Below are 24,809 nucleotides of genomic sequence, written 5' to 3' on the forward strand. Positions count from 1 at the left end.
TAAGCAGCCAGTCAGAAGCAGCAGTGTAAGCTCACATTTGTCTGCTGCAGGTGTTAACAGGACCTCTGTTACTTTGTCTTCAACATTAAATGAGTCCCGTACTTTTATTTTTAGACATTGGTTTGCTCAGTATCACGCTGCTGTCCTGCACAGCAAAAATGAGACCATTTGGCCCACAACTGGGTAGACACATGAAACCCCCCTCCCCCCCACCAGTGTTGTGTTTTTTTTTACAGAATGAACCTTTCACAGCGTGAGCGCACACACAAGAATGAGTGTTGTGTTTTTGCAGGCACATAAAAGTACGGTTCAAAGAGTGTAGAAAAAAACAAGCAGCTGAAATTATTTGTGAGGTTTTAAAAACAGTGAAAAATCAAATAAAATGTGCAGAAAATACCTTTGGTGTCAGTCTTTGTTCGTTCTGAGGAGATGTCGCTTCGTGTGTTTAATGACGCGAGGTCCACGTGACCGAGAGTGAACACAAACCCACACAGTCGACCAGAAATCATCTGAAACTGAAGCTGAGCTGAAAAGAAAGCGAAGTCTGTGTTAGAGCAGATGCTGATTCCTGCATATGTGATGTGTGAGTAAACTCATCTTCAGCAGCGTGTAACTAAAGCTGTCACCACCAGGGGGCAGTGTTTCACAGCAGTACTACACAGTGTGTTTGCTGATGTTGGTAAACAGACTGTACTCAGCAGGATTTATATAAAAGAAAGAAATGAGAACCTGCATGAAGATCAGTCCAGTGGTTTTGGCCTCTTTCAGCATCCTTACACTCTGTGATGTGTACTTGTTGGAGTTTGTGCTGCCGTCTCTGTAGAAACAGACACGTGTCACGTCCGTGAGCGTTTATACATGATGTATAATCTTCTTTCTGGCTCACAATGACTTAATATGATTCATGAGAGGCACGTCTGAGAGATTACAGGCCAACAAGTCATGAACAGTAGTTGAACACGGTTAAGTCTCTTTGCCACGCAGGGCAGCAGCACCAGGTTCCACAGTAGGTGTCCCATACGTGTCGTTCTTTGCCGTGGTTGGACGTGTAGATGGGTGAGCTGCAGAAGCGAAGCGGGGCGCCGTCGGCCGCGGCGCAGAGCAGACATGTACGTGTGACGGTTCTGTTTGGTTGCAGTTGTAACGCGGAGCGGGGAAGCACGTGAAGTGAGTTTGCTGGGCTCTCCTCCCGCCGCGCAGACAGTCTGAGAGTTATTACTGGCTGCTGAATCTAAGAGATGTTTTATCATGTTATTAGCTCTTTATTTTCCCTCTGTTACGCTGGCACTTCCTTTCATTTTCATATCCATTTCCATACTTGTGAAAGCACAGCTCAAATAAAGCCGTGTTTTAATTTGGTTTTGTCAGATTCATAACGCCACTTTAAAAGAACATGACATGCAAATGTGCTCAGCGGTGTTTTATTGCAAAATAATTTTCAAAGAAGTTGCTGAGGGAATGAAAGTGTGCAAAACCGGGAGGGGGGGGCTTGTATTATTTAGTGGCCTCTGCTGTGGGACCTAATTACAGTTATGCATTTCTTACTGTATCACAGAGACATAAAACTTTTTTTATTGCAATTACTCACTTCGCTTCTCGCCACTGTCACACTTCCCGTCGCACTTATTGAGCTGGGCGCTGGGCGTGAAAGGCCTGCGCTGCCGGGACTCAAACGTGTTGGCGCCCAATCTCGAAGACATCGTCCCAAACCCCCAAAATGACAAAAAAAAGCAGCGCGAGGAGGAAACAAACAGCCGATTGGTCGACCCACCGACCTCGCTCATGCTTCAGCCTCACAGGAAGCAGAAAGGCAGAAAAGAAGGTGATGCGTCTGTTTTACATCTTAATGAGGCCGAATCTTTCCGAGCAACTGCGCCGTTCATGTATCAACAGTGCACGAGCGCCGGGGAGCGAAAATCTTTCAGAACTTCAGTACTGAAAAGAAAAAAGATTAAATTGATACCCACGTGTTTGTTTATTGGACAGAATGACACTAACAGGGTCACTGTCCTGCCTGCTGCACGTTTCCCATAAAACAGCTGAAACTGCCTCACATGCTGCTCAGTCCAGCTCACATTCATCATGTACAAGGACCTGCATTCACACACGCACACCAGAAAACTTTCAGTTGTCCAATCTGAGCATCCTGACTGATGAATACTGTGTGTGCGTGAGACAGTGATCATGTGACGTCCTGCCTGACAGCTGCTCACGTGCACAGAGCTCACAGGATCAAGACCACGTGTTGTTTTTATAGATGGAGGCTCAAAATGAATGTGTGGAGCTCTTTGCACGGTTCTTATCCAGGACAGATCCTCAGATCCTACTGGGTCAAAGGTCAGACTGAACCATGACCTTTGACCCAGTAACACAAATGTTCCATCAAAGCAGATCTGGATGAGTTTTTAATAAAGAACAGATGTTTCCATGGAGACCGTGTGGTGATGCGCTTTCAGGGACATTTTTAATAATTGTTCTAAATTTATTCTGAAGGTGTGAACAATGTACTAAAATCATTGAGGGAAAATGAATCCTGCACAAAGTAACATCCACCTGATCCAGTGCATAGACGGACCTTTCAGCCCCACCCTGCTCCTTCAGTTCATCCAGCTTCAGCTTCCAGACTGATATAAAATGGACAACAACAGAATATAAACACTACAAATTATTATCATATTCTTTGTTCTTATAACTCTGTAAGTGTACGTCCACACGTCCATCTTTGTGTGGCCTCAGCGACCAGCTGACCGCCGTGCGGACGTCACTGTTAGTTACACACCATGATGTTTGTCCATGTGCGTGTGTGAGTGTGTATTCATATCTTTGTGGGGACCACAAATTGGAAGTTTATAATAATTGTGGGGACCAGCAGCCCTTATGGGGACACAATCCGGGTCCCCATAAGTTTGAAGACATTTTTGAGACTCAAAACGTGGTTTTATTGTCAGGGTTACAGCTGGGGTTAGGGTTGGGGTTACAGCTGGGGTTACAGCTGGGGTTAGGGTTGGGGTTACAGCTGGGGTTAGGGTTACAACTGGGGTTACAGCTGGGGTTAGGGTTGGGGTTACAGCTGGGGTTACAGCTGGGGTTACAGCTGGGGTCAGGCATTCATTTCTGATGGTTGGGATAGGGGGCCAGGGAAAGCATTATGTCCCCACAAACATATGAAACCACATTGTGTGTGTGTGTGTGCGGGTCCGTGGTGCTAACCTGCCTCTTGTTCTCTCATTGGCCGTAGTGCATCTGTGGGTAGGAGAGGAGGACCAGCCCATGACCCATGACCCCACGCTGACCCTCGACCCCAACCATCTTAACAGCGACCTTAACAACCACCCTAACAACCATAATGTAGGCGACGCCCACGCTGTAAACAAAGAGTAATGGCCGCGCCAGAGCGAGCGGACGCTGGTGAGGATGGAGGCGGTGATGAAGAGGATGAAGGTTAACGAAGGACACACTATATCAGAGACTTTATTTAAGATGAGAAAACACAAACTACCGTCAGAGCGGCGCCACGTGGACCTAATGACTCTCACAGCCTCCCGGACACTAAAGCAGTGGACTTCCTGTTTGTCTCTGGCGCTCTGAGTGCCCTCCCCACCCCCCGACCCCGTCTTCTCTTCTTCTTCTCCTTCTTTGTTTTCTTTGGATGAAACTACCTGTTAGCACTTCCTGTAAGTGTCCCTGAAACATTCCTCAGCTTAGAGACGCTGTGTCCTTTTTTAAGGTGTAAACTTTAAATCTGCACATTCCCGCCATGCAGAGGACTGGCTGCCCGCAGGCCACGCCTCCCGGCGACGGTGGCACAAAGATGATGCGCGCGTACAGGTTCAGCCCCTCCCTCTGCCTCCGTCTGTTTTTCTGTACCGTACTGTTGTCGCCGCCGCCGCCGCCTCGAGAGAGCGACGGCAAGAGGCAACAGTTTGAGAAGCGGGCGGCGTTTTCAAACGCCGCGTCCTGTGGAGCTGCGGCCGTGTGTAAAATACTGCCACCATCTTTGTTGCACAGTGTTACCGACTACTGAAGACGACGCTTCGATGTATTTACTTTACGAGGAAAAAAAGAAAACTGGAAAAATGCTTATTGTGTATAGCCTTAGAAACACGTCCCCGTTACTGCTTCAAAGCTCCGTAGCTGTGCTCGACCGTAGGCCGTAGGGTTGATTTTCTTTGGATTTTCATATGTACTGTACATGAATAATGCCTTGTCCATTTACCGATGAGAAAAAAAGAGGAAAAAGATGACAATCGTCTCCTGTGCTGCAGACATATTTGCCCCGCCCCCTCCCCGTATATACAGAATCATTATGCATAGAGGGACTCGTCCTTTCTTCTTTCTTTGATTCGTTTCGATCTCCCGAGTATTTTGCACTGTGACAGTATTATAAATCCAACCTATACAGTACAAACTAGCTAACTAACTAAATGAAGGTGTGTGTTTGTGTGTCCCTTGGCATTGTGAAATGTTTCTACGTCATTTTTTGTGAACCCAGAGAAAAGTCTAAAGCGGTATGTACAGTCCAACTATAAGACTTCTTTTTTAGTTTACTGTTTGTGGCTTCTTTTGTATGCTGACCCCTGACCCCTCCCCGACCCTCAGCGTAGGCCTGCTGCTGCTTGAGCCCGGCTGATCGTTCTCTGCAGTATATCCTCCCGTTTTTGTTTCTTTGATTTACGTAGATGGCAGTAATCTTTGAAAACAGAGGATTCGAAATCAAACTAGTGAGAGTGAGACGCGAGGAGGAAATGCTCGAGGCGCTTCGGAAGCGACCTCCGACCTTGCTCTCTGTTTTCCAGCCGTGTAAAGATTCATCTCTGAACCAGCTCCGATGATCATTCCACCCCACGTATGATGTACAAACCTGTCTTGTGAGCTCCACACTTTTCTGTTTGCTGTATCCTCATGGCAGATGCTTCGTTTTGTAACTACTGAACTGTACTTATAATAAAAATAAAATGTATTCCAACTAAAAAAGGATTGTCACAGAGCACCCGCCTGCTTCCTGTTTCACTTTCTTCTTCTTTCCTTTGGGTTTGTCGCTGTGGTGTCACCCCTCCGTCAGCTGATGTTCCACACCTGAGTGAAACGTTCAGCTTTCAGGAAGCTTCTTCGTTATTTTTCAGGGCTGAAAACACTGAACCCAGATCAGTTCTTCACCGCCTGCAGGAGCGCTGAAGCTGTTCTCTGAGCATCGGTGTGACGATTCACGTCTGAAGCAGAGCAACCAGCATGTTTGATCTGGTTCTGATAATTCACTGCAGGATACGTGACAGAGTGCACGCTGGGTAAAGTTCGGAGGCGCCGTGTGGACAGGTGTCTGCTCAGGACAGGTGAGAGCAGAACGCTCTCCTTTTTACCTACGTTTGATACCAAGGCCAGCTTCTAGCTTCAGGGTCAAAATCATTTTCTAATAAAGTTATTTTATTAACATTAACACAGCATCAGAGGTCACATGTCACAGTTTGGACCGGGTCGCAGCTGACCTCTGCAGGTGGCTTGATTACAAATATCAACATCATACCACAAAAACCAAAGACGCCGCGAGAGCCTCACTGAGAGCGTGCACACAGATTTATGAGGAAACCGTGACTGGCCTCTCACAAAGGAAGTAGTCAGGAAGTGTTACAGGAAATCAGGACGCTAACATGGTGCTGGTTAGTTACCCATGAAGGCGTCCTTTAAGAAAGAAACGTCGGGTCCTCGAGCTGCTAGAGCCGACACGCCTGCCCTTCAGGTTTGTGTTGACCCAGACTTGGGCCTGTCAGAGCAGGTGAAACTCCGCTCAGACCAATCCAGGTGTGTCACCTCTGGAGCTGAGGAGGGGCGGCTGTTCAGACAGTCAAAACTCCAGTTCGCTAAACCTCTAACCAGAGAATGGTAAATGGTAAATGGCCTGCATTTGTATAGCGCTTTTCTAGTCCCTAAGGACCCCAAAGCGCTTCACACTACATTCAGTCATTCACCCATTCACACACTGGCGATGGCAGCTACCTTTTAGCCACAGCTGCCCTGGGGCGCACTGACCGGCTGATGGAGTAAAAATCCACAGAAACGCAGTTCGTCCTGCATCCACTCGCACTTCACCTGCTCCATGAAGCTCCAGGAGAACGATCCAGGCGCTCCATCATGTGACCGATCAGATTATTGATCCAAGATGATCAGCTCCGCTCACAGTTCTAACAAATATTCATCATCTCAGAGATGATCCGAAGCAACGCCTCACAGCACTTTTAAAGAGATCAAAGCTCCCACGCCTGTTCCCAATAAAGCCACACACACACACACACGTGCGCACACACACACACGTGTGCACACACACAGTGAAAACAAGTAATTTCCTGATAGCTCTCATATCCAGCTGTGAGTGTGTCTGATTAAAGAACACATTAGGCCATCTGTGTGTGAGAGAGCGAGCTTTCCCTCTCATTTAACTGCCTCTCTTCCTTCAGATTTTTTGCATTTTCGCTGCCGTGTGTGTGTGTTGTGTGATGACGCTGTGCAGTTGTGGCAGTGTGTGGTTGGTCACCGGGCAGATGGTGGCCTGCAGATGAACCGTCGTCTCAGCCTGTAATTTCCCTCTGTTTCCACCACATTAATGCCGAGGCTTCACGGTGCCGCGCTGCACTTTCACCACCAGAGGGCGCCACAGACCAGCTGTTGGGACAAGCCGGCCGTTTCTGCACATGCTCTGTGGACTGGCACACTTCGGTGTGGTGCTGTCCTTTCTGGTACCTTTAAAATGAGCTCTCGCTCTGTTGGTGCAAGTTCTCCATCAGGATCTCTGAGTATGAGAAACAGAAGACAAAGAACGCATTCATGTTAAAGGTTTTTTTGTTGTCTTTTTTAATTCATCAGAAATTTGTGAACACTAACATCTGTCCGACGTTTGCTTCTCCTTCCTGTAAATAAGAGTCGTCAAACAGAAAAGCGCTATATAAATGCAATCCATTATTGTTATTATATGGCCTGCAAAGCCGAAGCGGTACACTGGAAGGTCCAAATCCGGCCCACTGGGCAGCTCTGTAGAGCATGCACCTGAGCTGAACGTTTAACCTGAGACGGCCCAGGTCTGGCGGCTGGACACGCTGGAGAGCCAAGGTTAAATCTGAAGCGTTTTATGACTGAACGGAGGAAAACACGGTGGCCACTGCTGTTCATGCTTTGTAGGTGAAGGTGTATTAGTCTATGATCACCTGGTGCTGGTGTGCTGAATAGGTGCTTCCTCCAACTTGATGAAGACAAACAGAGGTGCAGACGTGCAGGTTGTTGAGCGTGCCGCTGCGAGGCTTCCTGTTACCTCCAGAGTTCACGTTAAGATTCTGGCTTTGACTTTGAAGCATGGACGAGCACCGGCCTACAGCTGTGAACCTCTGCCTCCACTCAGCAAGTGCCCGAGGTCATGTGACCCGGGTCTCAGTCTGTTTCCTGTTTGAAGGTTTCAGAGTGACATGCTGATGTGGCGTCTTTACTTTACAATAAAGCTTCTTCCTAATGTGAGCTGGTGCTGTGACACTGAACTGTTTTCACCGCTGTGCAGAAACAGGACCACCGCCATACTCTGCAGATGCGAGCGGTCAGTAAGACCAGAAAACAGATCAGTATGCACCGCGTTCATACATTTTAAGACTGACCTCTGTGGGGTAAAGATAAGAACACCTGTCAAAGGTAAATACTAGCAGTGCAACGATATTCGTATCAACATTGAACCGTTCGATACAGTGCTTTCGGTTCGGTACGCATATGTATCGAACAATACAAAATTTTTAATTTATTTTATCAACTTTCCTTCTGACGACGCTGTCTGTGTTGAGCGCTCAGTGGATCTGCGCTCGACAGTGCAGCCTAAGCGGAGTAGTCGAACGCAGATTCACTGAGCGCAGGACAAGCTAGCAGACAGAAGTTAAGCTCGTTGCAACATGGCAAATTGAACCTCCCCCACCCTCATTCAGATCTGGCGTTTGGAATTATTTTGGTTTTCATGTGACGTATGACCCTGAAGGTAAGCGCGTCATGGACTAAAGTAAAACAGTATGTTGGATGTGCCACGCAATGCTCAATTACATGGGTGGGAGCTAGTGTGTTAGCGCAGTTAGCTCGTTAACGGAGATTTGCCGTGTTGTGGTGTTAACGTCATTTCAGATTAACGCTGACAGCACTAGTGGGAACACAACGAATATGACTGCACATTTACTCCGACATCATCCTAGTGCAAAGACAAGTGGAAGCAGACAAAAACAACAAGCAGCATGCTACAAACTTTACCCGAGTCATTTAGACAGCCGTTAGCACATGATCCTCCTTATGGGGACCTGATATGTTTAATATGCTGCTGAGAATATAGCCCAGAAGAAGCGTATAGTAGAGCTTTTATTTTGGAAAGAGACATTTCTCTGTAATAAACTCTCTTTTCCAAAGATGAGGGATTCCTCGATCAGATAGATTTATTATTTTATTACTTTGTTGTTTCAGCAACATTAAATTTAAAAACTGTACTTTTGAGTTAAAATATATATTTATAATTTTAATAAATGACAAATTAAAAAAGCATGAACATTTTTTTTGTATCGAAAAAATATCGAACCGTGACACCAAAGTATCGAATCGAACCGTGAATTTTGTGTATCGTTGCACCCCTAGTAAATACCTCAGAGAGCAGAAGCTGAACAGCCGCCGAGGCTTAAAGGAAACATGTGAACTGCTCATGTGATTGTTGGGTATTATTGTAGGGTCTACCTGCAGCACTGTGAGGTGACTGTTGTTGTGATTTGGTGCTGTATAAGTAAAATTGAATTGAATAACAGAACGTTCAAAATTTCTCCTGTAATAAACACATTCGCGCACGTTGAAGCCACACAGCCCGCCAAAGCACGGCGGTTTAGCTGTAGCGCAAAACCTCGTTCCTCAGAGTTCTGCTTACACAAACGTGCATTCTTTTATTTAAATAAATGAATTTTTGCTTAAGAACAAAAGAATGTCAGTGCGGTTCAGCTGATTTCCCTTCTGATGATTTCCTCAGCAGAATTTTGAGATTTCAGGGCTCTGAGAATTTTAATCACAGTTCTGTTTCCAAAAAGTGACCAGCAGACGATCAATGAAGAAAAATAAGGGGATGATTTTAAGCAGGACTTAAATGCTAATGTGACAGTGCATCCTCCTGCTTCCTGCCCAGCATCTGTGTGTGTGTGTGTGTACTGTGGCCTCCCTCCCTCGCTCTCCTCAGCTCTTATGAATCGATGATCATGTGGTGTAAGGGAGATAGATGGCCCCCAGCTCCATCGTGTCTCCTCTAATTGTAAAATATTAGTTACATTAGACTCTGGCCCATGATTAATGGAACTTATTTGGAAGGTGGACTCTCTCTCTCTCTCACACACACACACTTTCTTCCTCGCTCTCTTCCTGAAAGAATTGAGTGATTTCACTTAAAGTGGACAAATAGGCTTCCCTCTGCAGGAAAGAGAAGAAGAGGAGGAAGATGAAGCAGAGGAAATGACGGAGGGAGATAAGAGCGAGGGAAGAGCTTAGAGGGGGTAAATAAGAGCTCCACTTGGGGAGGGGTGGGGGGTTTAAGCTTCTGCATGTATAATTCTGTTCGCAGGATCAGACGATGAAGAGCTCATCGTGTTTACAAGCTGATCGCTGTGAAAAAGTATTTTAATCTGCACTGACGCTACCTGCCCCCAGAATATCCACACAAAGAGCTCGAGATGACTTCACAACCGTGTGCGCGCGCACACACACACACACACACTCATGTAGTAAATCCTACATGCAAGGAGACGCCTTGAAATGCAACCTATAAATACCACAGACTGTATGTAAAAGATGGACGAACTTTCATGAGCAGGAACTCTTAAACCTCCAGTCCTTATAATACCCAGCAGGGGGCGACTCTTCTGGACAGATGTCTATGACAAAATGAGCCTCTTGCTCAGGTGAACACTTTCCTGATGAGCTGCTGTTTCAGGTCAGAGTGAAAAAACGAGAAGATGAACAGGAAGCAGGGGAGGCTTTAGGGTGGGGCTGACCTGTGATTGACAGGTCTCGACTGCAGACCAATTCAGCTCCATTTTATTTACACAGCATCAAATCACAACAACAGTGTTTCAAGGGCTTCATATTGTAAGGTCGACCCTACAATAATAGATACAGAGAAAACCCAATAATCATATGACCCCCTGTGAGCAGCACTTTGGTGACAGTGGGAAGGAAAAACTCCCTTTTAACAGGAAGAAACCTCCAGCAGAACCAGGCTCAGGGAGGGGCTGAGAGAAGTGAGAGAAGGAAGACAGGATAAAGACATGCTGTGGAAGAGAGACAGAGGTTAATAACAGATATGATTCAATGCAGAGAGGTCTGTTAACACATAGTGAGTGAAGAAGAAGAAACACCCAGTGCATCATGGGAATCCCCGGCAGCCTACATCTATTGCAGCATAACTAAGGGAGGATTCAGGGTCACCTGGTCCAGCCCTAACTATATGCTTTAGCAAAAAGGAAAGTTTGAAGCCTAATCTTGAAAGTAGAGATAGTGTCTGTCTCCTGAATCCAAACTGGAAGCTGGTTCCACAGAAGAGGGGCCTGAAAACTGAAGGCTCTGCCTCCCATTCTACTTTTAAATACTCTAGGAACAACAAGTAGGCCTGCAGAGCGAGAGCGAAGTGCTCTAATAGGGTGATATGGTACTACAAGGTCATTAAGATAAGATGGGGCCTGATTATTTAAGACCTTGTATGTGAGGAGCAGGATTTTGAAGAAATCCTTGTTGTATTTAAAATACGTGGCGGGGATGCAGAGGTGTGACAGTGTCTGGGTCTGATCGGGGGTGAAGCTGGTTGTTTCCTAAGCAGGGGTCTTGTTGTAGTCATTTTCTGACTGTCTCCACTGCCTCGGTTGTAGGTGTGCAAGTGAAGACAGAAACCACGTGAAAGGACGGTTTCATCTGCGTCCAGCGTAAGTTTCTGGATCCTGTTGATGAAGTCTGAGAAGTTTTTCCCCACCAGGGGAGCAAAGATGAGGTGCTTGGAAATGTTCAGGTGTCTGAGTTTATACTGCTAACCGTGGGTGTGACAGGGACTCTGTGTCAGTGTGGGGATGGTTTTCAGGAGGTGGGTTCGTCCTCTCAGTGCTCTTAATGCTTCAGACGATTTGAAATTGTCTGACCCAAGATGGCAGCTGGGTGGTTAATGGTACAAACAGACCGCCCAAGAAGTCTGAGCTCCAGTTTTGGTGCAGAGTGAATTTCGGGGACTCTAATTAGAAGTTACATAGGAGGTTAAAACTGCATTTAAAGAGAAAAATTATTATTTTTTCATTACACGTGTAAAATACACGCTTTGCATGTTTCTGCCTTTTCTAACGTTCTCTAACTTTGAGCTGCAGTCGCTCCGTTGAGGTCAAACAAAGTTCACGAGGATGAATGTGGCCGAGTCGCTGCCGCCGCTGCTCTTTGTGTCAAAGTGTGAGTGAGAAGCAGGTGGCCGCCATATTATCAATCCTCCATTTTTTTTATTTCCTTTCTTTCTCTTTATTGCTGAGAGACATGGATAACAGCCCCCCCCCCCCCCCCCCACCCCCACACACACACACACACACAGAGTGAAAAATGACATAAATCAGTGAGTGGGTGAAGTTTGTTTGCTGGACCAATGAAGTGAAAAGTGTCTGTGAGTCAGAGAAGAAACATGCAGTGAACGAGTGAAACAGATAAACCACAGGAGGACATGCAGAGGATTGGTGTGACAGAGGAGGACGCTGGGATAGGAGGAGGTGGAGGCACATGATCTGGCGCCCCCTAAAGGGAGAAGCTGACAGAAGAAGACGTGCGAGCCAAACTGAATGATGTATGAAAGCGAGGGTGAACTCTGTCAGTGAATCAGTGAGAATCACTGGTTGGTTTGTAACGTGGGCGTGGCAGACACTGTCTGGGTAGGAAGCGCTCTCCCCTTGGTCGCTGCTGCAGTCTGTTACCTAAAAGTTGAGATAAGTTTAAGGAGCTGGCATCTGTCACCGATGTGCTGGGTCTCCTTCTGCTGCTGATCACTTCCTGTTTGTTTGGCCTTTAGGCTGAGAAACCACAGAAATGTGCAAACGTCTGTCAGACGGGGTGTGTGAGCTGCTTCACTCTGCTTCAGATGTTTCCATCCAGCAGAACTGCGTTAAACACAGAGGTCTGGGTTAAACGTGTCCATGCACAACACCAACTGTTTAAGTACCCAGGCCAGCGAAATGCGACGCCAGCGAGTCCTTCATGAGCGTCCATATGGGATGAAGTGAGTGTCATCATCGTGCTCAGCAGTCAGGGTCGTGGCACAGATGCCACAGGTGTCCTTCAGTATTAGGCGTTGATAGCAGAACTTCCTGTTTTCACCTATCCAGGAGACTGCGTGCTCTTCTGTGATTCACTCTTTCTGCTGATTTGGTTACTTTCATGTTTCAATCAAAATCAGAAACTCTGCTTGGTGATAAACGTGTCAGTGATGTCATAACCCGGGCACATGACACGATTCGACACCTGTGGAGCGACCAGGCGCTGCTCGTTCACAGATACCTGCAGCTTTGACACACCTGAAGCCATGGCAACAAGAACATGATGGACGCTGTGGTCAAAACTTTGGTACAGGTTTCTGTAAGTGAGCCTGTTATCACATGACAGCTTTACTCCAGTCATGTGACAGAGGTGTGTCGGCATGAAGAGCTCATCCAGGTACACGCGTGCGGGAAAGGTGCACGTACATCGGCGAAAATGCCAGTTTGCAGGCGACGAAGGCAAAAGAGGAGTGAGTGAAGCAAACCGTGCTCAGCAGCACAAAAAGAAAATGAGTCGACTGCAGAGAAGCAGCACGGAAATATTAGGAAGGCAAAGAAAGCTATTCTGGGTTCTTATTAACAGGTCCTACTGGTACAGCAATTAATAATCCAGTTCTGTATTTAACAGGGGACCCGGTCCCCGGTGGAGACGTTTTAGCTGGCTTTGATGCTGAAAGAGCTCCTTCTCCTCCGCCCGCTCCCCCCACAGCTCCTCTCCTTAAGTGCCTCCCCTGGTGTTATTTGTGTGTTGGTTTTCTCTAGTTAAACTAGGAAACAGACCAAATCTTTATTCCCCAAACTTCAGGCCAATTTTCTATCAACAAGCCCGATCTCTGAGGGAAACGTTCTTAATTCATCAGAGGAAGGAGAGAACAATCAATTCCCTTCAGGCTGTTTGAAGTCATGGAAATATATTTATTTTAGGATCGCGGCGGGCTGTGGGAGGTCTGACTGTATACATATTATATATAAGAATAATGATTTACCTGAACGTTGAAGGACTACTTTCATGTAATTCAGAGTTTCACTCGCTAACCTACCTGGTTTCATTTGAGGTTATTTAAGAGAAAAAAACAATGAGGTTCTCTTACATGTACATTGATTAGTTGTAATTACATCTCCCAGCAAATGAATGTGTTAAACTTGAAATGAATCCATTAAAAATACATCGGATCTTTAAATTGTGGACTGCTTCTTACACGGTGCTTTTCTACTCGAGCTGAGCGCTCAAAGCGTTTTACACAACAAGCACAAGCTGACCGAGGACGTCTGACATGCATTCTGGAGCAGACAGGGATCAAACACCAACCCTCCCATGGGTAGACGAGCTGCTCCACCCTCATCGCTGTTCCACCTGGTTATGTTTCATTAGTAACCTTACGAGCTACTTTTAATTTAAAGTTCAAACTGCTCTTTAAAACTAAATATCTGACAGTTGTGCATGAATCTTTTCCTCACGATGTCTCTCTCCTCACGTCCCTCTCATCGTCTTCCTCATTTATTCCCGATATTGTTGGAATTCCTAATTATCAGCAGATTAAACCTGTGACCCTCCCGTCTCCAGACAGCTGACGACGAGCCAACGAACCCACAACAGCAGCTGGTTATAAGCTAACATTATGCGTCCTGAAAAGTTTAATTACATTCTCACATTGCATCAGAGTTTATTCTCTGACAGTCTGCTCCGTTATTAACAGCAGCTAACTGCAGAAAAGTTCAACAGCTCACCTCAGCACGGCTGTGAGCTTCTCCTCGACTCGTATCGGACTCTGACTGGACACCAGCTGAGCCCCACAGCCTCCACTCACACAGAAACCTGCGGACATTATCAAGGAAGCTGTAGTTTCGCTGGTTCAGTGTCTGTGGCCCTCGGTGTAAATTGAGTTTGGCATCCCTACCCTACAGTACCAGACAGAACCACAACCATCACACTGTGGGCTTTGGTGATGGTGGGAAAGAAGAACACCGATCAGTGCATCATGGGAAGTCTCCCAGCAGCATCACTAAGAGATGTTTCCCTGATCCAGCTCTGACCTTTGGCCTGAAAACTTCTCGTGTGACAAGCTGCTGGACGCGATGGTGCCCACCGTCCTCATAACGTGGAACGTACTCCTGTGGTGATGGAAGAATCTCAACTCAGTAATGCTGAAACATCACACTGACCTGTGTGGTGTTTAGGGATGGGTACCGGTGTCCGGTGCCATGATGGCACCGGTTCTGACATAAACGGTAGTAACCAGACCGAAAAGCAGCGCACATTTCGGTGCTTTATTTCGGTGCTTTTTTTTCCTGAGCTGTGATACACTTTAGATTCTAGCCAATCATTTTACGTTTCCGAGGATAGTAGGTGGGGCCAGGTACGTACGTTCTGTTAGAGCAGAGCTACAGATTAAAAATGTCCAAGGCGAAGCGGTCAAAAGTCTGGCTGTACTTCACAGCAAAATATGCAAACTCAGCAGCAACAAGTGCTTTAAGCTGATACTGTGATACTGTCAAAGGAGGTAACACCTCAAATCCGATGAAACACCTGGCGACGCATAGTGTTTTTTTTAAAAGCCCAGAAATGCGCCGTATTTGATAGCTTGCTGCGAGACCTCACACCGAGCACATCTACTGCGGGTGGGTTGCCTGTTATGCAACATCCCCCAAAAACATGAAGAGGAGAGTCCTGGCCCCTAGCCCTGCCAGTGTAGCAGAAATGATGAGGATGATGATGCAGCAGCAGCCGTTCTTCTCTGCGTGAGGAGCTTAATGTTGTTCGCATGTAATTTACGTTGAGTAGGCTAACCACGTTATTACATTAATGCATGTAAGGTGAACTAGCAAACACAGACGTAGTTACATGCGGCTGTCCTCTTGTTTGATGGCAGATACTCCCTTCACCCTGGCCAAAAAGGCTAAAATGACCAAAGAAAAAGAGGGAAACAGTTAAACATGAGAGGTTTTTGGACAAAGTTTGTGTTTTTTTCCATTGTTTAAGCACTGCTTCCAGCCAAGAGTGATACCATATATGCCCCATAGCTGCAGAAAAGGCTAACATTGTTATATTTTTACAAAAAACAGCTGAATATGAGAGGTTTTTGGACCAATTTTGTGTTCTCCATTCTTTAAGCACCGGTTTGAGCACCGGCACCGTTTCAAAAGTACCGATTTGGCACCGGTATCGGATAAAACCTAAACGATACCCATCCCTAGTGGTGTTATCCTTGGATCTGGTTAGTTGTTGGCACTTGTAAGTAAAGTGAAAGCGGTGATGTCAGCGGGGAACACCTGTTAAAAGTCCTCAGAGTGGCTGTGTCGCGGTCCCGTGCGTTGCTGCAGTTTGCTGAGTAATGTGTGTGCGTGCAGGTTATTGGACAGATGGTTTAGCACATTTAATTGCTCACACCTTCTGTGAGTCTCTGCCTACAGACCCTCTGTCTGCCTCCTCCTCCGTCCACTCACACGCTTCCTGAAATAGTCCATCCTTCCGTGCAAGTTTTTACTCTACAGAGCCTGCAGCTTCCTGCTGTTAGTGCAGCGTGACAACACGCGTGCGTGTGTATGTGCGCTTCAGGGATTCGTAACTCCAACGTGAAACCCTCCACATGTGGTGACTGCTTAAACATTTTCTCTTCTCCTCTCAGATATATTCCAAACACACACTTCAATAAAAACACCCTTAATGCAGAAACACACAGACACACAGAGGCCACATTCAGACCCAGAACAGCATGCTGGCAGCAGACCAAACGCCGCCGTCCTTAAATGCGTTCTGATGCCAGCGCTGCCATCTGTTGCAGTCTTAAGATAGAGATGAGGAGACGCTGGCCGCACTGCGTTTAGGAGAGTAACAGCTTCAGGCCCCGCCTCTTTCAGTTCACAACAGGAATAGTCACAGATTCATGAAAAGAATCTGTTTACAAAGACGGAGCTCAGACAGGAAACACATCAGTAATCACACCAAGACTGACTGCAACAGCTCACCTGTGTGAGTGTGTCAGTCTGTGTTTGTGAGTCTGTGTATAGATAAAGTATCAGCAGCTGGCTGTGGGTGTGTGAGTGAGTCCATGCATGGCAGGTGAAACAGAGGGTCTGGCTGCAGCCACTGTGGAGCTCCACAGTAACCGGAAACACGTCTAATATGTTGCAATACAGGATGCAACACAAAAACAACGGCCGTTTTTGAAGTATGCAAGTCCGGACTTCTTAAGTACACACGGGAGTCCGGACTAACCAAAGATGCAAGAAGGCAGCGCGATCGTTCTACAATTGGAACAGCGGCGCACTTGATGACATCACAGGTGCACTTTTTGTTGCCATCTTAATTTAACTGTGATTAATATTTACAATGAAAATTACACATGACGCTGTAGATTTTCTCCTCTTCTTTTTTTAATACAAAAAAAAGATCATTTTAAAAAGTATCTTAAGCACTCCGGCAAAATTCAACTTTATATATGATCTGCTCCATAATGTTGAATACACTTCATTTAGTTAACCACAATCACTACATGTATGAAAACACAAGCTTAATCTCTCTGTTAATAAAAATAGCATACACACAAGCCTGAACAATAACAAACAGGTGAGATGTTAGAGACGGACACAATAGACAGCTGGGGTTTGGAAGAGAATTGAATAAATATTTAAAATATAATCGGATCACTCTTGGAGCAGCCTTCAGGATCTCCACGTGCTTTTTAAACATGCTTTTGCTCTCCGTGAAAATGTTTCCTCTTGAATTTAAATATTTTTAATGTTATATTTATTCCAGAGTTAGCCATTTAAATACACTCAACAAAAATATAAACGCAACACCTTTGTTACTGCTCCCATTCCCCATAGGATGGACGTAGAGACCTAAAATTCATTCCAGATACACAATATAACCATCCCTCCCAAACAGTGGTCACAAATCAGTCCAAATGTGTGGTAGTGGGCACATCTGCTATATTGAGATAATCCATCCCACCTCACAGGTGTGCCACATCAGGATGCTGATATCATGAGTAGTGCACAGGTGTACCTCAGACTGCCCACAACAAAAGGCCACCCTGGAATGTGCAGTTTTTTGCGCTATTGGGGGTCTGGGGACCCAGAACCGGTCAGTATCTGGTGTGACCACCATTTGCCTCATGCAGTGCAACACATCGTCGCATGGAGTCTATCAGATTGTCAATTGTGGCCTGTGGAATGTTGGTCCACTCCACTTCAATGGCTGTGTGAGGTTGTTGGATATTCGTGGGAACTGGTACACGCTGTCGTATACGCCGGTCAAGCACATCCCGAACATGCTCAATGGGTGACATGTCCGGTGAGTATGCTGGCCATGCAAGAACTGGGACATTCTCAGCTGCCATCTGCCCTGAACAATGTGAACCATGATTCATCCGTGAAGCGCACACCTCTCCAACGTGCCAGACGCCATCGAATGTGAGCATTTGCCCACACAAGTCTGTTACGGCGACGAGCTGGAGTCAGGTCAAGACCCCGATGAGGACGACGGGCATGCAGTTGAGCGTCCCTGAGACGGTTTCTGACAGTTTGTGCAGAAATTGTTTGGTTGTGCAAACCAATTGTTCCAGCAGCTGTCTGGGTGGCTGGTCTCAGACGATCTTGGAGGTGAACCTGCTGGATGTGGAGGTCCTGGGCTGGTGTGGTTACACGAGGTCTGCGGTTGTGAGGTCTGGTTGGATGTGCTGCCATATTCTCTGAAACGCCTGTGGAGACGGCTTATGGTTGAGGGATGGACATTCAATGCACGGGCGACAGATCTGGTTGACATTCCTGCTGTCAGCATGCCAATTGCACGCTCCCTCATTGCTTGTGACATCTGTGGCATTTTGCTGTGAGACAAAACTGCACATTCCAGGGTGGCCTTTTGTTGTGGGCAGTCTGAGGTACACCTGTGCACTACTCATGATGTCAGATCAGCATCCTGATGTGGCACACCTGTAAGGTGGGATGGATTATCTCAATAAAGCAGATGTGCCCACTACCACACATTTGGACTGATTTGTGACCACTGTTTGGGAGGGATGGTTATATTGTGTATCTGGAATGAATTTTAGGTCTCTACGTCCATCCCATGGGGAATGGGAGCAGTAACAAAGGTGTTGCGTTTATATTTTTGTTGAGTGTAAGAACAGAACATTTTACATCAGGGGATATGAAATTCAGAATATACTGACTAAGTAAGACTTCAGTATTAAATAAAACAGTCCAGTTATAAAGCTTAACTTTAATCTCAGCCAAACTAATTTACTCAGGAACAAATAAAACACTGAAAAAAGCCAAACAATAACATTTTTAAATTATCTAAATGACTTATATATCATGTATATGCTGAGTAGTGAAAACCGCGGGAGAGTTGAAAACGATGTGCCTGGAGTTCGCTGTTCTCACCGGCTCTAGTGACCCTCGACCTCCCGGTTAGCTATAGAGCTGGTCGGTAACAGACGTCTCCGAAAATGTTGGAGCACTTCTGCAAATATATGACGTCTTGATAAACCAAGCACATACAGTGGGGCAAAAAAGTATTTAGTCAGCCACCGATTGTGCAAGTTCCCCCACTTAAAATGATGACAGAGGTCAGTAATTTGCACCAGAGGTACACTTCAACTGTGAGAGACAGAATGTGAAAAAAAAAATCCATGAATCCACATGGTAGGATTTGTAAAGAATTTATTGGTAAATCAGGGTGGAAAATAAGTATTTGGTCACCTCAAACAAGGAAAATCTCTGGCTCTCACAGACCTGTAACGTCTTCTGTAAGAAGCTTTTCTGTCCCCCACTCGTTACCTGTATGAATGGCACCTGTTTGAACTCATCATCTGTATAAAAGACACCTGTCCACAGCCTCAAACAGTCAGACTCCAAACTCCGCCATGGCCAAGACCAAAGAGCTTTCGAAGGACACCAGGAAAAGTATTGTAGACCTGCACCAGACTGGGAAGAGTGAATCTACAATAGGCAAGCAGCTTGGTGTGAAAAAATCAACTGTGGGAGCAATCATCAGAAAATGGAAGACATACAAGACCACTGATAATCTCCCTCGATCTGGGACTCCACGCAAGATCTCATCCCGTGGGGTCAAAATGATCATGAGAACGGTGAGCAAAGATCCCAGAACCACACGGGGGGACCTGGTGAATGACCTGCAGAGAGCTGGGACCAAAGTAACAAAGGTCACCATCAGTAACACACTACAACGGCAGGGAATCAAATCCCGCAGTGCCAGACGTGTTCCGCTGCTGAAGCCAGTGCATGTCCAGGCCCGTCTGAAGTTTGCCAGAGAGCACATGGATGATACAGCAGAGGATTGGGAGAATGTCATGTGGTCAGATGAAACCAAAGTAGAACTTTTTGGTATAAACTCAACTCGTCGTGTTTGGAGGAAGAAGAATACTGAGTTGCATCCCAAGAACACCATACCTACTGTGAAGCATGGGGGTGGAAACATCATGCTATGGGGCTGTTTTTCTGCCAAGGGGACAGGACGACTGATCCGTGTTAAGGACAGAATGAATGGGGCCATGTATCGTGAGATTTTGAGCCAAAACCTCCTTCCATCAGTGAGAACTTTGAAGATGAAGCGAGGCTGGGTCTTCCAACATGACAATGATCCAAAACACACCGCCCGGGCAACAAAGGAGTGGCTCCGTAAGAAGCATTTGAAAGTCCTGGAGTGGCCTAGCCAGTCTCCAGACCTCAACCCCATAGAAAATCTGTGGCGGGAGTTGAAAGTCCGTGTTGCTCGGCGACAGCCCCAAAACATCACTGCTCTCGAGAAGATCTGCATGGAGGAATGGGCCAAAATACCAGCTACTGTGTGTGCAAACCTGGTAAAGACCTATAGTAAACGTTTGACCTCTGTTACTTCCTTCTCTCACCCTAACCAATCACAGCAGATGGCCCCGCCCCTCCCTGAGCCTGGTTCTGCCGGAGGTTTCTTCCTGTTAAAAGGGAGTTTTTCCTTCCCACTGTTGCCAAAGTGCTGCTCATAGGGGGTCATATGATTGTTGGGTTTTTCTCTGTATCTATGAAGCGCCTTGAGGCGACACAGACTGACACACCCACACACACACACAGACTGACACACGCACACACACAGACTGACACACACACACACACACACAGACTGACACACGCACACACACACAGACTGACACACGCACACACACAGACTGACACACCCACACACACACACAGACTGACACACGCACACACACAGACTGACACACCCACACACACACAGACTGACACACGCACACACACAGACTGACACACCCACACACACAGACTGACACACCCACACACACACAGACTGACACACGCACACACACAGACTGACACACACACGCACACACACAGACTGACACACACACGCACACACACAGACTGACACACGCACGCACACACACACAGACTGACACACGCACACACACAAACTGACACACACACGCACACAGACTGACACACGCACACACACAGACTGACACACACACGCACACAGACTGACACACACACGCACACACACAGACTGACACACACACACGCACACACACACACACACACAGACTGACACACACACGCACACACACAGACTGACACACGCACACACACACACACACAGACTGACACACACACACACACACACAGACTGACACACACACGCACACACACAGACTGACACACACACGCACACACACAGAGACTGACACACGCACACACACACACACAGACTGACACACGCACACACACACACACAGACTGACACACGCACACGCACACAGACTGACACACACACGCACACACACACAGACTGACACACACGCACACACACAGACTGACACACACGCGCACACACAGACTGACACACACACACACGCGCACACACAGACTGACACACACACACGCACACACACAGACTGACACACACACACACGCGCACACACAGACTGACACACACACACACGCGCACACACAGACTGACACACACACGCACACACACAGACTGACACACACACACACGCACACACACAGACTGACACACACACACACACAGACTGACACACGCACACAGACTGACACACACACACACACACACAGACTGACACACGCACACACACACAGACTGACACACACACGCACACACACAGACTGACACACACACGCACACACACAGACTGACACACACACGCACACACACAGACTGACACACACACACACGCACACACACAGACTGACACACACACACACACAGACTGACACACGCACACAGACTGACACACACACACACACACACAGACTGACACACGCACACACACACAGACTGACACACACACGCACACACACAGACTGACACACACACGCACACACACACAGACTGACACACGCACACAGACTGACACACACACACAGACTGACACACACACACAGACTGACACACGCACACACACACAGACTGACACACACACGCACACACACACAGACTGACACACACACGCACACACACACAGACTGACACACACACACACAGACTGACACACGCACACGTGTATTTATATCCTTTTGGAGACATCTCACTAACCCTAACCATCAAAAATGGACGCCTAACCCTGACCCTGACTCTAAACCTAACCATAAACTAAAAAATGCCTTCAAACTCGTGAGGACCGGCACAAATGTCCTCATAAGCAGGGGTGGGTTTTGATTATCGACGTATCGATTAAAATCGATTCTGGCTTGGATAACGTGATATCAATTCATTAAAATCCTGAACCGATTTTTAAATATAAATTCATTTTGCCCCGAAACTCCAGAACCTCAAGTTAAACCTCACAAAATTTCTACAACCACCAAACAGCTAAAACAGTAAGTGAGAGCAGGAACACGGATTCTGAACAAAGACGTAAACACAAAACCCAACGCACGTACGCGGACACGCCGTCGGGGCTGAAAGCCGACAGCTTCTTGAAGCGTCGGCGGGCGCTTTGTGTTTACGTCTTTTTTTGCGCTTGATTCTGAAGCTACAGGTTTGATCTCTCTCCAAACAGTATTGACTGAACCAGCAGCAGAAGACCCTTCCAAACTACGCTTCACATAAACATCGTCACGAATTTCTTCTTACCTTTGCTGTTTTGCTTCCACCACGATAAAATCACACTTGGTGTAGAGCTCTCTCTCTCTCTAAATCGATAATCAAAACCCACCCCTACTTATTTATTTTTTTTACTTCCGACAGAAAAGCCTCATTTCTGCTGTTCAATACTGAACAAATTTAAACTTTTTAAAATTATGCAAAAGTGCAAAATGCTGTGTCTCTAATCAAACCTCTGTAACTTTGCTCTGCTTCACTTAGTTTTTGACAGCACAATATTTTTAAGGTCATCTGCTATAAAAACCCAGATGAGGAAAACCGCCTTCATGTTTTTCTGTTTTATCCTCAGTTACTTTGACACAAAGGCCTCTGCTGTGATGCTCACACCTCTGATAAAATCTCACGTGTCAGGTTTCTTTTAATAGATATAAAAATATCGATATGTACTGATAAGTGATCAGAATTATATTTCTGACTCTGAGGCAAAATTTCTCCGATTCAAATAGAATTGAATTGAATCGGAGATCAAATCAATTCTAGAAATCAGTGATGATTAGGGATGGGTATCGAAAACCGGTTCTTGTTGAGAACCGGTTCCCACTGTTTCAATTCCTTGGAATCGTTTGCCATTTTTGCAAACGATTCCCTTATCGATTCCAGTCGCCCCGAATGACGTCACCACGTTGCGGAGCGTCATTTACCTGGCAGGAAACACGGCGCCTAAGCGGCTCAAACACTCAAAAGTTTGATTATACTTTATGAGAACCGATGACAACAGGGCAACTTGCAAAGTAGATATTTCATTTAAGGGAGGAAACACTACGAATATGCAAAAGCATTTGCTCACAAAACACGCGATGACACGCGTTTTTAATTCCGCTCCGGACTCGTGAATCTCAACCCAGCAGCAGCGCTAACGTTTGCACGTCCTCTCCCGTTAATGCGGCAGGTAAATAATCAACTAACAGTGCATATTATGTTAGCGCGATCTGCCTTATTACAAGACCTGCCATTACTGTACATGTACATGTACTCTGTCTGTCTCTCTCATCACGGTCACCTATAGGTGACCGTGATGAGAGAGACAGAGTCTGGCTCAGATGCTGGCAGTTCTCGCTGCAGTCTACCCGTAGCGTCTCCTTTCAGGCCAGGATAGACGAATGTCACCGAGCAGTGTCTAAGTTTGTGGTAAAAGGCTTGCACCCATTTGCCACAGCAGATGCCCCCGATTTTTGGTAAGTGAATGTGTTTAATTGTAGGCAGGGACATTACTGGATATTCTTGTGTAATTGCCACAGAACAATTTATGTTATACTTTGTTATTGCTACAGAAGAATATTTATTTTATTATTTTACATTTACAATTTTTTTTCCTGGGGACCCTGTGACACCCCATTGAAGAGCCGTAGGCTGTGGATCTCTTAAGATGTCATTGTTGGGTTTGTAAGGCCATGTTACTCCTAAATTTCTATCTTGTTCAAAGAGAAGATATAAAACAAAGTTCTAAGCTAATCGACCTTAGTGTTCTCCTTTTTAAAAAAAAAAAAAAAAGAATCGATAAGAGAATCGATAAAGAATCGAATCGTTAAACAGAATCGAAAATGGAATCGGAATCGTTAAAATCTTATCAATACCCATCCCTAGTGACGATACCCAGCCCTACTCATAAGTGACTGTTGGTCCCCACAAGTATAGTAAACTACCAATTTTTGGTCCCCATGAGGATGTTAATACCCGTCCACACACTCCCACACACACACAGACACCCCCCCCCACACTCCCTCGTGCTGCCCTCCTTTCCTCTCCCTCTGATCTCCTTGCAGAGGGCCTTGGGGGGTTAATTAACAGGCTGAGATAATGCCACACTAATGAAAACAAGAATACCGTCTCTCTCCTCTTTTCTGTTCCTCCCTCATTATTACTCTGCGTCTCTTTAGCCTTAAATTTCCCACTCTTGAAGGATTTTGTCGACACAAAAGAAGGAATAAACAGACAGATGGGAACATGTGAGAGACAGAAGGTGACGCAAACTAAACACAAACAGGGTCCCCACAAATTAAAGAGGACCCGTTCCCTCCTCATTTCCTGTTACATGACTGTTCCTAATAATGAGTTCCGTGTGTGTGCACAAGCTCAGGCTGTTTATCGTAGTTTTTTCTACCCAGGGATCCGTGTGATGTCACAGAGAGATGGTAGAAGCCCCACCCACCTGCTCTTCAAACCTTATCAGATTCTCTTTTTGAGACCTGAATGATTTCTGTAAATGATGTTTTACAGCTGAAGATTCTTAAACAGGAATGTCAAAGAGGAGGAGGGGACTAGTTGTTGCTGAAAATATAAAAAGGTAAACTGTGTTTGTGTTCTAGAAAAATCACCTTCATCTGAGGGCACAGGATCCGATAATGATCAGCGATCAG

General features: G+C 46.2%; 1 protein-coding gene and 1 long non-coding RNA gene across 10 annotated transcripts in view; one reads left to right on the forward strand and one right to left on the reverse strand.

Moving 5' to 3' along the window:
- Positions 1-24,809, forward strand: part of znf536 (zinc finger protein 536) — a 219,823-nt gene that overhangs the window by 189,940 nt on the left and 5,074 nt on the right. Inside the window, exon 7 of one of the 7 annotated variants that reach the window (XM_080301130.1) lies at positions 3,239-4,974. The exons of the other annotated variants lie outside the window; for them this stretch is intronic. Within the exon in view, the coding sequence (XP_080157256.1) occupies positions 3,239-3,381 (143 nt within the window). The 3' untranslated portion in view covers positions 3,382-4,974. Of the gene's footprint in view, positions 1-3,238; positions 4,975-24,809 lie in introns of those variants that run through there. 7 annotated transcript variants of the gene reach the window in all.
- Positions 1-24,809, reverse strand: part of LOC113027768 (uncharacterized) — a 101,927-nt gene that overhangs the window by 24,055 nt on the left and 53,063 nt on the right. For 2 of the 3 annotated variants that reach the window (XR_013908963.1, XR_003273128.2), the window contains exons 2-4: positions 6,527-6,781; positions 730-817; positions 398-526 (exon numbers count right to left, since the gene is read on the reverse strand). This is a non-coding gene — a long non-coding RNA (uncharacterized LOC113027768). Of the gene's footprint in view, positions 1-397; positions 527-729; positions 818-6,526; positions 6,782-7,193; positions 8,091-24,809 lie in introns of those variants that run through there. The other variant, XR_013908962.1, reaches the window with a different exon arrangement.

The sequence above is a fragment of the Astatotilapia calliptera genome, chromosome 1 (assembly GCF_964374335.1).
Source record: "Astatotilapia calliptera chromosome 1, fAstCal68.1, whole genome shotgun sequence".
In the NCBI taxonomy this organism is placed as follows: domain Eukaryota; kingdom Metazoa; phylum Chordata; class Actinopteri; order Cichliformes; family Cichlidae; genus Astatotilapia; species Astatotilapia calliptera.